This window comes from Mustelus asterias, chromosome 18, assembly GCF_964213995.1.
Source record: "Mustelus asterias chromosome 18, sMusAst1.hap1.1, whole genome shotgun sequence".
Taxonomy (NCBI): domain Eukaryota; kingdom Metazoa; phylum Chordata; class Chondrichthyes; order Carcharhiniformes; family Triakidae; genus Mustelus; species Mustelus asterias.
In genome coordinates, this window is record NC_135818.1 from 85,044,285 (window position 1) to 85,058,387 (window position 14,103).

Consider the following 14,103-nt stretch of genomic DNA (forward strand, 5'->3'; position numbering starts at 1 on the left):
TGTACAAAACTCTGGTGTGGCCGCACTTGGAGTATAGCGTACAGTTCTGGTCGCCACATTATAGGAAGGATGTGGAAGCATTGGAAAGGGTGCAGAGGAGATTTACTAGGATGTTGCCTGGTATGGTGGGATGGTCTTATGAGGAAAGGCTGAGGGACTTGAGGTTGTTTTCGTTAGAGAGAAGAGGGTTAAGAGGTGACTTAATAGAGGCATACAAGATGATCAGAGGATTAGATTGGGTGGATAGTGAGAGCCTTTTTCCTCGGATGGTGATAGCTAGCACGAGGGGACATAGCTTTAAATTGAGGGGTGATAGATATAGGACAGATGTCAGAGGTAGGTTCTTCACTCAGAGAGCAGTAAGGGCATGGAATGCCCTGCCTGCAGCAGTAGTGGACTCGCCAACATTAAAGGCATTTAAATGGTCATTGGATAAACATATGGATGATATTGGAATAGTGTAGGTTAGATGGGCTTTAGATTGGTTTCACTGGTTGGCGCAACATCGAGGGCTGAAGGGCCTGTACTGCGCTGTACAAAGAACAAAGAACAATACAGCACAGGAACAGGCCCTTCGGCCCTCCAAGCCCGCGCCGCTCCCTGGTCCAAACTAGACCATTCTTTTGTATCCCTCCATTCCCACTCCGTTCATATGGCTGTCTAGATAAGTCTTAAACGTTCCCAGTGTGTCCGCCTCCACCACCTTGCCTGGCAGCGCATTCCAGGCCCCCACCACCCTCTGTGTAAAATATGTCCTTCTGATATCTGTGTTAAACCTCCCCCACTTCACCTTGAACCTATGACCCCTTGTGAACGTCACCACCGACCTGGGGAAAAGCTTCCCACCGTTCACCCTATCTATGCCTTTCATAATTTTATACACCTCTATTAAGTCTCCCCTCATCCTCCGTCTTTCCAGGGAGAACAACCCCAGTTTACCCAATCTCTCCTCATAACAAAGCCCCTCCATACCAGGCAACATCCTGGTAAACCTCCTCTGTACTCTCTCCAAAGCCTCCACGTCCTTCTGGTAGTGTGGCGACCAGAACTGGACGCAGTATTCCAAATGCGGCCGAACCAACGTTCTATACATCTGCAACATCAGACCCCAACTTTTATACTCTATGCCCCGTCCTATAAAGGCAAGTATGCCATATGCCTTATTCACTACCTTCTCCACCTGTGACGTCACTTTCAAGGATCTGTGGACTTGCACACCCAGGTCCCTCTGCGTATCTACACCCTTTATGGTTCTGCCATTTATCGTATAGCTCCTCCCTACATTATTTCTACCAAAATGCATCACTTCGCATTTATCAGGATTGAACTCCATCTGCCATTTCTTTGCCCAAATTTCCAGCCTATCTATATCCTTCTGTAGCTTCTGGCAATGCTCCTCACTATCTGCCAGTCCCGCCAATTTTGTGTCGTCTGCAAACTTACTGATCACCCCAGTTACACCTTCTTCCAGATCATTTTTATAAATCACAAACAGCAGAGGTCCCAATACAGAGCCCTGCGGAACACCACTAGTCACAGGCCTCCAGCCGGAAAAAGACCCTGTATTAGGGCTGTAATGTTCTATGTTCTAATGTAGCATCCCCATTACCGCTCCAGCTGAGACTAGGGATTGGCACAGTTTGAGAATCATGCCTCTGATTTTTCTGCATTATAATAGTGAGTACACATCAAAAAGTCCTTGCGTAAAGCACTTCAGGACATCCCGAGGTCATGGAAGGCCCTATATAAATGTAATTTTTCATTACACGACTGCATGGTTAAGCTGCTGATTCATTTTCATTTAACATATTTACAGTACCTATGCAACATGCATTAACCTTCAGTGGTGATCAGTGTTTGTCAAGACAAAATGCAATCAAAACCAGTCTATATTTTTAGAATGTAAGTTTCATCTCCAGGTAAGAAAATTAAACCTGGAATGAGAAAGGGTCAAATTAGTCTCCCAAGCTCACTCCTTCCATAGTTAACTGATTACCACTTCAATTACGGACTCTCTTTCTACCCAAGATTTCAATGCCACAGTTTGCAAATACCAATGAACAGGCTAATACAGCTAGTGCTGCAGAGAGGATGTTGTTCCAAGACAGTCAAAGTTAGCTATGCAATACAATGAGCATTACTACAGATACCTGAGGACGATCTAGGGGAATAAGTCACCCAAGGGTTTACATGGATGTAAATCAAAATGCAAAATAATGAAAATACTGGAATCACACAGCAGGTCAGTTGTCAGAATCTGCGGAGAGAACCTTAATATTTCAGACAACCCAAACCCTCATTAAATTTGAAAGACGAACAAGCGTTTGAATAGAATCAGGACAATGCATGTGGGAAGGATAAAACACGGTGGAAAATAGAGGTGGAATGATCTGTAGCCTACTTTAAAAAGATAAAGAAAATGGATAGACAACAGAGATGATTTTTATATCAGACAATGGGAAGAAGTGTTAAGAGAAATTAATGATACTGGAGTCCTTCTTCTGTGCCATAATGATTCTAGAAAAACAGTAGTATGTGTGAATACTCCTTAGACAGTAGGAAACAACAAAGAAAGCAGCATAAAACCCGTAACAGTGAGAACTTGTAAAAAAAACACTGCGTTTATATGTACATGCTTAAGAACATTTGAAAATAAAATCGTGGAAATTTAAAAATGAGGTAAAGTCCACTGCACTAAGAAACAGGCCAAAGTCCATCAGACTAGAAAATATGCTGGCAGCCTGACTGATCCAAATATTTAGGGATCCATTTGATAAGGAGGTGGTACTATAGGATGAGAAAATTGAAAACACAGCGCCCTTACTTTAAAAAGAATTCCAGGGAACTGAACACTCGTGACAGATACTGAAAATTCTACAAAATACTGCCAAGGCCAAGCTGGTGGAACATTTTGGAAGATCAAAGGTGGAATTTTCCCGGCCCGCCCGCCATGGGAATCGTAGCAGGTGGGTGGAAAGGGGAACCATGCAAAGGTCCATTGACCCCAGGAGGAATTTTCCAGTTTTGGGGTGAGCGCGGCTGGAAAATCCCTCCTCCAAGTCTTGATGGTAAGAGTAAGCCTGGATCTTCAAAAGGTGAGTCATTCCTGGACAATTTAACAGACTTTCATTTGATGAAGTACCGTGAATCGCCATGGGATACTTTACTATATTAAATGCAACACTTTTATAAATGACCTGGAAGAGGGAGTCGGTAGATTTAACTATAGTTTGCATTGATGTAACACCTTCATTGTAGGAAAATGTTGCAATACACATCACAGAAACATTCAAGTCATAAAGTTACTGAGTCATTTTGGCACAGATGGAGGCTATTTGGCCACTGAATCCATGCAGGCTACTTTAGAGCAATCCAATCAATTCCATTTCCGCACTCTATCCCTGTAGCTGGCTGTGCAAGTTATTTCCATCACATCACCATCTACTTTCTTTTTGAAATATTTTATCATCTTCGCTTCTACCACTCTCAAAGGCAGTGCCCCTACATCTCTTGTCCAAAACCAGAAATCCATGTCCCCTCATGCTTGTACTAATGGGGGAACCTTTCCTTGTCTACTTTATCTGAATCTGGCACAATCTTGTACATCTCTAACCAATCTCTCCTTAATCTCCTTTGTTCCAAGAACAACCCCAGCTTCTCCAAGCCGTTTACAGCTAAAATCCCTTATCCCTGGAACTGTCTGCACCCTCTAACAAGTCTCACATCCTTCCTTAAGTGTGGCACCCAGAACTGTATGCAATACTCTAGCTAGGGCCTAACTAGAACTTTATGAAGGTTCAGCATAATTTCTCTTCTTTTGTACTCAATCCTTCTATTTGTGAAGTCCAAGATCCCACATACTTTCTTTACTACGCTTTTAATATGTCCGCCACCTTCAAAAAGATCTGTGCATATGACAGCCAGGTCCCCCTTTAGAACTGTACCATTTAATCTATATTGCCTCTCTCTATCCCTCCTGCAAAAATGTATCACCTCACGCTTCTCTGTAATAAATTCTGTCTGCCACCTGTCTACCCATTCTGCTTGACAATCTATGTCCTCCTGCAGTTGATTGTGGTCTTCCTCATTGTCTGCTACATGTCCAAGTTTGATATCATTGACAAATTTTACTGTGAATTCCAATATCCAAGTCACTTTTATATAAAAGCATAGTCCTGGCACTGAACGTTAGGGAACAAAATATGACACTGAGCCAAGGAAGGATGTATTAGGCAGGTGACCAAAAGCTTGGCCAAAGGGATCGTTTTTAAGCAGCATCTTAAAGAATGAAAGGAGCAAAGAGGTTTGGGGAAGGAATTCCAAAACTTAGGGCTTAGACAATTGAAAACAAAGGTGCCAATGATGAAACCAAATAAGTGGCGAATATACTGGAGAACTCATCTCAAAGTTTAAAACTAACATCAAAATGTCATGGGTGGATAACATGGCAGACGATGATGAAAGGCGAGAGGGGAACTTGAACTGTGGAGAGGAGATGTGACAATCAAGGGTGGTTTGAGTGCTGATAATTGTGAAGTCATGTCCTCAGGCAGAGTTAAAATCAGGCCCAATGGTCTTTTCAACTCCTGAGAATTTATACATTTCTAAATCTTATTAGGAAAATCCAACCTTCAATCTCCTGAAATTGGCAGAGCTATAGATATATTAATTTGACCATAGGAATTAAAGGCAGTTCAGGTCACCATGCTCTCCTACTGGAATTATCAACTATCATCCCATTTTTCTGTTCTTTTGGCTGAATTATTCTATATTTTTCCTTTTCACATTATCCAATTCTTTAAATCCACTCTGAAAGGATATTACAATTTCTGCCTCAATGGTCAATTGTAAAAAGGATATAATATCCCTTTGTGAGAGCCTTTCTCTTCACTTTCCCCATTCATTCTTCCACTGTTGATTCTAAGTCTATGGTCCCTTTTTATCTACTCCTCAACTAGAACAAACAATCTTTCACTACTTACCCTTTCATAATCCTTTCAATAGTCTGCTTGATTCACATGGGTGTTAGGAAGGGCCGTAAGAAGTTTAACAACACCAGGTTAAAGTCCAACAGGTTTATTTGGTAGCAAAAGCCACACAAGCTTTCGAGGCTCTGAGCCCCTTCTTCAGGTGAGTGGGAATTCTGTTCACAAACAGAACTTATAAGACACAGACTCAATTTACATGGTTGGAATGCGAATACTTACAACTAATCCAGTCTTTAAGAAACAAAACAATGGGAGTGGAGAGAGCATCAAGACAGGCTAAAAAGATGTGTATTGTCTCCAGACAAGACAGCCAGTGAAACTCTGCAGGTCCACGCAACTGTGGGAGTTACAAATAGTGTGACATAAATTCTGATTCTAGGATCGCATGATAAAGACTCAGGAGGAAAAAAGCAGAAATATTTATGTGAAATAGTGTGACATAAACCCAATATCCCGGTTGAGGCCGTCCTTGTGTGTGCGGAACCTGGCTATCAGTTTCTGCTCCGCGACTCTGCGCTGTCGTGTGTCGCGAAGGCCGCCTTGGAGAACCCAAGTTAGGAAGGGAGCACAGAGATTTTGGCTATGTGTTCTGATGACAGATAGTTTGTAGTAGTGGTATCTTACATGGCATCTACAGTCTAGCAATAGGCCACAGAGTTTGATACATCACAAAGCCTCCTCCTACTCTAACTGCCGCTTTCTATCCTGCTCCTGTAACCCTCTGTTCCTTTTTACTTCATGTCCAGGTCATGGAGGGGATTAGAGTTGCCTGAAAATACAGCCAGAAAGCTTTTGGGGAGGCCTTTAAAAGGAGGTGGACAAAATAGCAGACAAATAAGTTCAGCAAAGCATCACAATGATGTAGGATCTACAATGATGTAGGAATGCCAAGAGGAGAAACGTACAGAAAACCAAAGGGAGAAGGCCGTTGGCTGAGATGCACTGCAGTAAGTTACTGGACAGGAGGGATTTCTAGTCAAGAACAAGGACGTTCAGTTCGATCTACTGGAGACCAGGGAAAGTGATGAAGAACAGGAGGTGATGGATGAGCTGAACTTGGTGTGGGACTGGATGTATGCAGCACAGCTTTGGACAAATTACATTATGTATAGAGAGTTTAGGAGTCAGACATTTGCAAATGTGAGCATTGTTGAGATGAAATTGTGGATAAGGTTTTCAGTAATGGTGATAATGACAAAGTAAAGGTGAAGGTGTTGTGGAGGGGAATGCAAATTGTCTTACAATGATTCAAAGCTTCACTCCAGGTCAAGCAGGGAACCCAAGTGGTGCAACCTGTCAAACAAGTGTGACATTTCAAATCACACACTGTCTTAGACAATAAATGCAAGGTCCTATGTTGTGGAGGCAATGAAAGATATTTTAAAAGTAATTAGCCAATGAAACAAACCCATCCATCAATGGCAATGGACTGGAATATTAGACAAGCAGTGATTAAAATGTAAGTTATATTCAAATGTAGAAGATGCTGGAATATTTATTATTGCCACATTGTAATCTGCTTAAAATATCTTTGCAATGCTACCCCTTCGCATGTATCCCACACAGTTTATTACCTTGGTTGTATCTCATGGATTTATTCCTTTTGTACTCTTATAGAGGCAGCCTTTAATACGGAAGGTGTAAACTGGTATCTGGACCACTTTCTTTCTGTGAACATGTTTCGCTGGTAACACCTGATGCCCATCCCTAGCTATCCTTGAACTGAGTGCCTTGCTAGGTCATTGCTGAGAGTTTGGAGTCACATTGACCAAATGTGGTAAGGATGGCAGATCTGCTTCCCTGAAGGACAGCAGTGAACTAGATGAGTTTTTATGACAATCGACAGTAGGTTCATTGTTACTAGCTTTCCATTCCAGATGCATTAATAAATTTAATTTAAATTCGACCAGCTGCCATGGTGGGATCTCTATCCATGTTCCCAGAGCATTACTAATTCAGTGAAATTCCCACTAGGCCACTGTCTTCCTGTAAAAAGAGATCACTGATTTGGGATTTTTTCCAGCTGTCCATAATTCTATACATGTAACAACATTTTTTTAAACTAACTGCAACATGTGCCCGCACAATAAAACACAATATTCAAGGCACTTTGCAACACCCTGTTGAACTTTAGAAGCATTGAAGTTAAGATATTCTCCTAATCTAGGTTGCGTATCCTCTCTACTTAGTCAATCCAAGAAGCAGACTAATAATGTATTTGATAAATACAATTCTTGGCCTGTAATGGTGCAGCTTACCTTGTGTAGATGTTCCAGTGCCAGCACTATTTCCCCACTGTATATTCTCACTGCATGCTCTGTGAAGCGTTCCCTCTGCGACAAGTGCGTAAACAATTCCCCTCCATTCACATAGTCTATTACACAAAATAAAACATGAGGAAAAAACCATTGTAAACCATAGTATTGCAAATATCAAAAAATATCAAATATAAAATATCGTAAAATAGAAAGATTACATAATGCAGCTGATATTCCCAAATAGAAACACATGTTCAGTGGCACAAAGACATAACATTTTACACACATAGAAATTCAAATTTGATTTTTATCATGCTTGTTTAAATATTACTAAAACTGATTTTACAACTGCATTTTCATAGCTCTGAAATATTGCTTACATTAGCTTCTCACACAATTCACATAATGTAGTTTAAGCAAAGAACTCAAATGTATGAAACCACATTCCTCTCACAATTCCCAGCGTATCCTGAAAACGCTCGCAGAAAAATTGTAGGCAAATAGTTCTGACAGTTAAAAAGTTGGATACCAGAACCCACTGTGCAAAGATTTATGTCACACTTGGGAAATTTTGACTACATTTGAAATTTAAGTCTACAACAAGCAATACGGAACTAAAAATATTCTGGCTGAATCAATAAATACAGGAATGAATAGGGATAAGCCATTTGGGACAACCGTATAATCAAACAGTTGTGCACTCAACCCTGAAAAAAAGAGCGCGCAACACATTTGAAAAACACTGCAGGCCAGCATCTGGCTTGATTTTCTAAGCAAAGGAAAGCACAAGTTGTAGCTTCCTTTGATTCCATTTATGTCAAGCAAGTGGTCTGTCACTGATATTTTCAAGGCTATGTTTTATAGGGCTTACTGCAAAAAGAAAGAAAATGGGTCTGATACACATATTCTCCAAATTACAATGCAAAAATTAGAACAAAAAAATAGAAACCACACTGCTAAAGCACAATTGCAAGTTTGGTTCCAAATGATGGAAAACAAAGTGCAATCTCATTAATCTCCAGCTGATGCTGTAGGGCAGCTCGCCAACACAAACTTGTCAATAGATCGAACAGTGAGTGATTCCAAAGACCAGCATCCTCACTAATAATTTTCAATGTTACCTGCAGCAACACAGTAACATCAATACAACCAGCATCTTAGTGCCAATTCCTGATTCTGGGACATCTTCTAAATGAAAGAGTTCTGAGGAGGTGATAAATTCAAGTAAACTGGTATAAGCCCCATGGCACAGTGCATCTCAACTTCCAAAAGGCTTTTGTTGAAGTCTTATGAAGTCTCTTGAAGTCAGAGTCAAAGCTGTTGGGATTCAGGTGAAAATCTGGAAGTGGATGAGAAATTGGTGGAAACATAGGAAACAATGCGTACAGATTGATTGCATTAGCGTTCAGTGCGGGGACCATTACAGTTCCTAATTTACATCAATGATCCAAATTCAGGAACTCAATGCAAAGTAAAGGCCAATGGAAACAGAAGGAGCAACTGAAAAAGTACCAGATGATTTGAACAGATTGTGTAAATGTTAAGAAAATTCATACATATTTCATGTAGAACAGCATAACCTATTGGATATACAAAAAAGAAACATGTACTCCATGAATCGCAAAGTTGAAAGAGAAATAGCAGTTTTAGTAGACTCCTTGCTCAGTGCCACCAACAAGGGAAGATCAATAATCAACAAAGCCAGCAGAGTGCTGAGCTATACAACCAGAAGACTAGAATATAATTCACAGTAGGTAGTGCTTAACTTTATGGTATTCTGGTTAGACTACATCTTGAATGCTGCATCCAGTTCTGGATACCAAAAAACAAGCATTCAAGCACTGGGGGCAATGTAGAAAAGAGGCATGGCTGCAAATGCCAGTGTTAAACACCCAATCATAGGGAACGACTGGCATTCAAAAAAAGACATCGGGGACACGGTTATACAGGAGCATATAAGATTGTTAAGAGACAATTGACCTGCAATATTACTATAAACTATGAGAGTGGAACTAGGGAGCACCAGTTCAAACAAGTGAAAGATAATTTTAGGACTGATATCAGGAAATTCTTCTTCACACAAATGAGATTGATGTATGAAATGGACTTCCAATAGTGTTATCCAGTGGAATCATTTCAGAAACAATTTGGTGTGAAGGACAAACAGTAGCATTTCTCTGATTGAATGAATTGAATGGGCTGAATGGTGTTTGTGTAGTTATTTTGTGATGTTGTGAATTTCAAGGCAGACAAGCTGCAAGATAATCAAATGACCTTCAGTGATTTGCTAATCGTTAACCAGACCATAACCAATTAATTCAGGCAGTACTTGCTTAAATTAAAAATTTCAACATCCCAGATCACTTAACATACAATCATAGAAAGAAACCCTACAGTACAGAAAGAGGCCATTCGGCCCATCAAGTCTGCACCGACCACAATCCCACCCAGGCCCTACCCCCATATCCCTGCATATTTTACCCACTAATCCCTCTAACCTACACATCTCAGGGCACTAAGGGGCAATTTAAGCATGGCCAATCAACCTAACCCGCACATCTTTGGAATGTGGGAGGAAATCGGAGCACCCGGAGAAAACCCACGCAGACACGATGAGAATGTGCAAACTCCACACAGACAGTGACTGAAGCCGGGAATCGAACCCAGGTCCCTGGAGCTGTGAAGCAGCAGTGCTAACCACTGTGCTACCGTGCCGCCCACAAGTGAACTGCACTTCTGTTAAAAGATTATTAGCTATTAATAATGAGAAATCTAGACATTAATATTTTGTTCTACCCACAAGAGGCACCTATGTCACAGAGTAGTCACAAAACACTTTCCAGTCATTTTCTCAAATTAGTTCTAGGTCTGAAACTTACATTATACTGACCTCTTTCTGGCCAGTTATTTATAACTTTGTTATATTCTGGGCCAATTCTACTAGAAAGTAATTGGATAATTGAATCAGTTTTAACCAATGATGAAACTCAGCAAACCCTCTCCTTACCCCTTTATAACGTGGGAAGTTTCCATAATGGAATAATGCACCTGTAAACCCGCCTTTACTATATAGCAACTATGCATGCTTAACTGGCTGACTGTCTAATCACAGAAAATGCCCAGGCAAGCATGCGCTAGTCTATTTGAGCAAAATCAGAGCTCATCCCCATATTCTAGGCCACAGATGGCATGTCTGACAGCAGTCATTATTAGGAGACCTAATATGCTTTGACACTCTCAGCCATTATGATAAGAGGCACCCATTGAAACCTGTCTAATGAGGACTTTGATGCCTTCAAAGTCATGAGCAATGACTGTTTAAGATACAGAAATATTGTCAGTAAAGGAAAGGAGGCAGTAACTGTGGGAGGGTGACTACTACAATGAATTTAACATCAAAGCATATTCACTGTACAGTCCTCTTATAATATTCTACAAAGAGAGGTTTATACATATCGTCGCTGATTTAATTCTAAGAAACTTTAGACGGTTCTATTACTTTAGTGGGCAGTGATCTAAGCTCAAAACAAGGACAATCTCCGAATGGTTTCTTTAGTGTTTCCTCGTCTTACTTTTCTAAACCTAATTATCTAAACCTAAATTAGCTTTTTAACAAAGAATGCTTGATTCTATTTCAGTTACAGGAAACTTGTCAGCCCTAGGATTGATTTTTGTTTTGCAAAACCTATCTATTGCCTGTAGTTACATACTACTGCCAAGTATAATTTTAGTCAGGAGCTTTCTGTGAACATGTAGTGCCAACGTGCACACCAGCTTCAGGATATAAACCTAGTGAGTGCTTTGGAATCAATCTCTTTCTTGTATTAATGTCAGTTTCAGGTTAAGCTGCAGTATTACATCGAGCAATCCCAATATCATGATTTGACAAAGAGGTGAGTCAGAGGACGGCAACCTTTTGAAGCATTAGATCAATTTCAGATCAAAATGAAACAGATGTTGCACTTCATTAAAGAGGCGATGCTGGGATTTTGCACTCGACTAAAAATTGGTCTCACTGCTCCCTCCATTTCAACGTGTAGCAAAACTAATCTTTCATCTTCTTCAAGGGGCTGTTTACTATTTGTGGCTGTTGAGCCTGGTCTATTTCTGACTCTTAAATTCAATCTTGCCACAGAAATAGTGATGAATACATCTAGAAAAAATTCCATTAAAAACTCAAAATTGCAACACTCTAACTTTGCATATAAATATGCCAACTGTTACCAATTTCCCCCAACTTTTTATCCTTTAACATGGCAATAACTCTTCCTGCTACAATAGTGATAATTTAAAACTTAATGGTGAATATAATACAAAATGAATGTCTCACCACCACAAAACCCTTTCACTTCCCAGTGTTCTGTTAGTCCTGCCCTTGCTACTCTCTTTGTGGCGACATAACTTCCGCAATGGCTTAAAAAAGTTTTTGATTGGCCAACTCCTTGACAACATCAATAGATTCCTAGGAACTTCCTGCAATTGCTAGAACTCCCAGGAGTACACTATTCTAATACCCAAAAGGCAGCATAGGCTGATCCAAAGAAAATATTGTTCCAGAAAACTTGTTTCCTAATGTGCTAAAGTGAACAAGTACAAATCAAGTTAACCACACAATACTGCAGATTTTGGAAGTCTGAAATAAAAATAGAAGCGCTGGAAAAACTCGGCAGGTCTCACAGCATCTTTGGAGAGAGACTGTTTGTTAATGTTTTCAAGTTGAATATGACTGCTTCGGAACAAGATTTTCTGAAGAAGTCATACTCGACTTGAAACATGAACTCTGCTTCTCTTTCTGAGCAAGTATAATAATCTTGATTACCTGTAAGATCCCTTTGTATCCCTTCACAGAACCCTTTGAGATCTGAAGACACAAACCTGAACAACTAGATGAAGATATCACATCAAGTGGGGACTTGCCAATTGAAATGAAGGAACAATGGCAAGACAAGCATTGCTCTCTGATTTGGGTGAAGTTGGGTTCAGTTTCTCAGACAAATGCTAAGGAAGACTCAATCTTCAACTTGGGTTCATACAGGTCAGACAGTCATCCTCTCTACAATGAGCCAAGTCAAAGTTTGATGTGACATGCTACTGTTCCTGCATAACAAGAAAGAAAAAGAACTTGCATATTTATAGCAATAACAGAAAATGCTGGAGAACCTCAGCAACTCTGACAGCATCTGTAGTGAGAGAATAGAGCCAACGTTTCGAGTCTGGATGACCCTTCGTCATCTCGAAATGTTGGCTCTATTCTCTCTCCACAGATGCTGTCAGACCTGCTGAGATTTTCCAGCATTTTCTGTTTTTGTTTCAGATTACAGCAACTGTAGTATTTTGCTTTTAATATTGCATTTTTATGGCATCATTCATACACTCATGATGCTCCAAAACGTTTCAAAGCCAAGTAATTGTTGTGCGAACAGTGATTATCAATGTCACCTAGACAAATGTGGCAGCAAATTGGGTAATCTATTTTTAGTGGTTTTGGTTGAGGGAGTAATTGGCTCGAACAAGTGGAGAAATCTTGAACAGCACACTGGGAACTTCAACATCCATCTAGACAAGGAGACAGGATGTTAGACCTGACAATGTGGCACAAACTCAAGCATCAGTCTTGATTATATGTTTGAATTATGAAGTGGGGCTTGAACTCACAACTGAGATAGAAATGTGAGTCTCATCCCTGTGCCTCGCTGGCAATGTGAGGTTAGACAGCTAGACAACCTTATAAATCCTTAACTAATGCAAGATTGCAATTATTCTCCAACAGCTGTCTGCTAACTGTTTTAATGGTAGTGTCCAGGTCAGACAGCCACAATCAGAATATCTTGCATTGATTCTCAAGTCCTGGAGCAAATAAGCATTTTATAGCAGCAATTATCATGGATTAGTTTTTTTCAGGGTGGTCGATGTTACAGCAAGTTAGACCCCGGTGCAGATAGTAACTTGATAGAAATTTTGAATCTGTTCCCCTCCAACCATACACTGATTTGTCCAGCTCACATGCCACCAGCAGTCTTCTTACCTATACATTCAAGTTCATTTGATAGTCACAATCAACATGCAGGTCTCTATTCTGGGATGTGGAACAGGGTGCATATTGTGACTGGGATTTTATGCGGACCCAGGGCGCAGTGGAAGGAAGGGCAGGATGGCCTCTCACCCAGAGACCAATAGAGGCTCTTACAAGCCACTTAAGGGCCTCTTTTCACTGTCACTGGTAAGGTACCAGCAGCCAGCAGGTGGGCAATTTGCCACAGGAGTTCCACTGGTTTAGAGGGGAGAGAAGGGGGGGGGGGGTGCCCTCCTGATTGGGTACCTTCTGACCAATGGAGGACCCACCTGGTAGCAAGGGCTGCCCCTTGGAAAGACTGCCTGCTCTCACAAGCAACCCCCATCCACTCACCGAGATTTGTGTGTGTGGCTCCGATTGACCCTGACCTCACTTACTGGGTTCCAAGGTCTCTGGCTGCAGCTGATTGGGTCCAGACCCGGCAGGTGCCTAGTACATATTTTCTACTGATAATAATTGTTTCAATTTCCTTCCTCTCTTGCCCACCATCCCCTGCCCCAATTTTCTATTACTGGGATTCTGGTGTAAAACTAGTGTCGGAGTCAGGATGATTGTTTCACTTGTAGCAAGGAAAGAATGGCTTATTACTGAACTCTGACAACATTACCCCAAACTATCCATTGCTCTGACTCCAGCCTGATGTGAAAGCTCTCCCCCACTCCATTCTTCAACAGGCATTGGGAGCCAGGTTTTTATCTGCCTAAGTCCCACACTCTGGAATTCTCTTCCTAACTGTAACTCTTTGATCAAACCTTTGGTCATCATTCCACATTTAATTTTCATT

The 14,103-nt window shown here is 40.9% G+C and overlaps 1 protein-coding gene across 2 annotated transcripts in view; it reads right to left on the bottom strand.

Moving 5' to 3' along the window:
* Nucleotides 1-14,103, bottom strand: part of LOC144507326 (ribosomal protein S6 kinase alpha-5) — a 167,604-nt gene that overhangs the window by 79,485 nt on the left and 74,016 nt on the right. For both annotated transcript variants that reach the window (XM_078234477.1, XM_078234479.1), the window contains exon 4: nucleotides 7,247-7,362. In XM_078234477.1, the coding sequence (XP_078090603.1) occupies nucleotides 7,247-7,362 (116 nt within the window). The remainder of the gene's footprint in view (nucleotides 1-7,246; nucleotides 7,363-14,103) is intronic.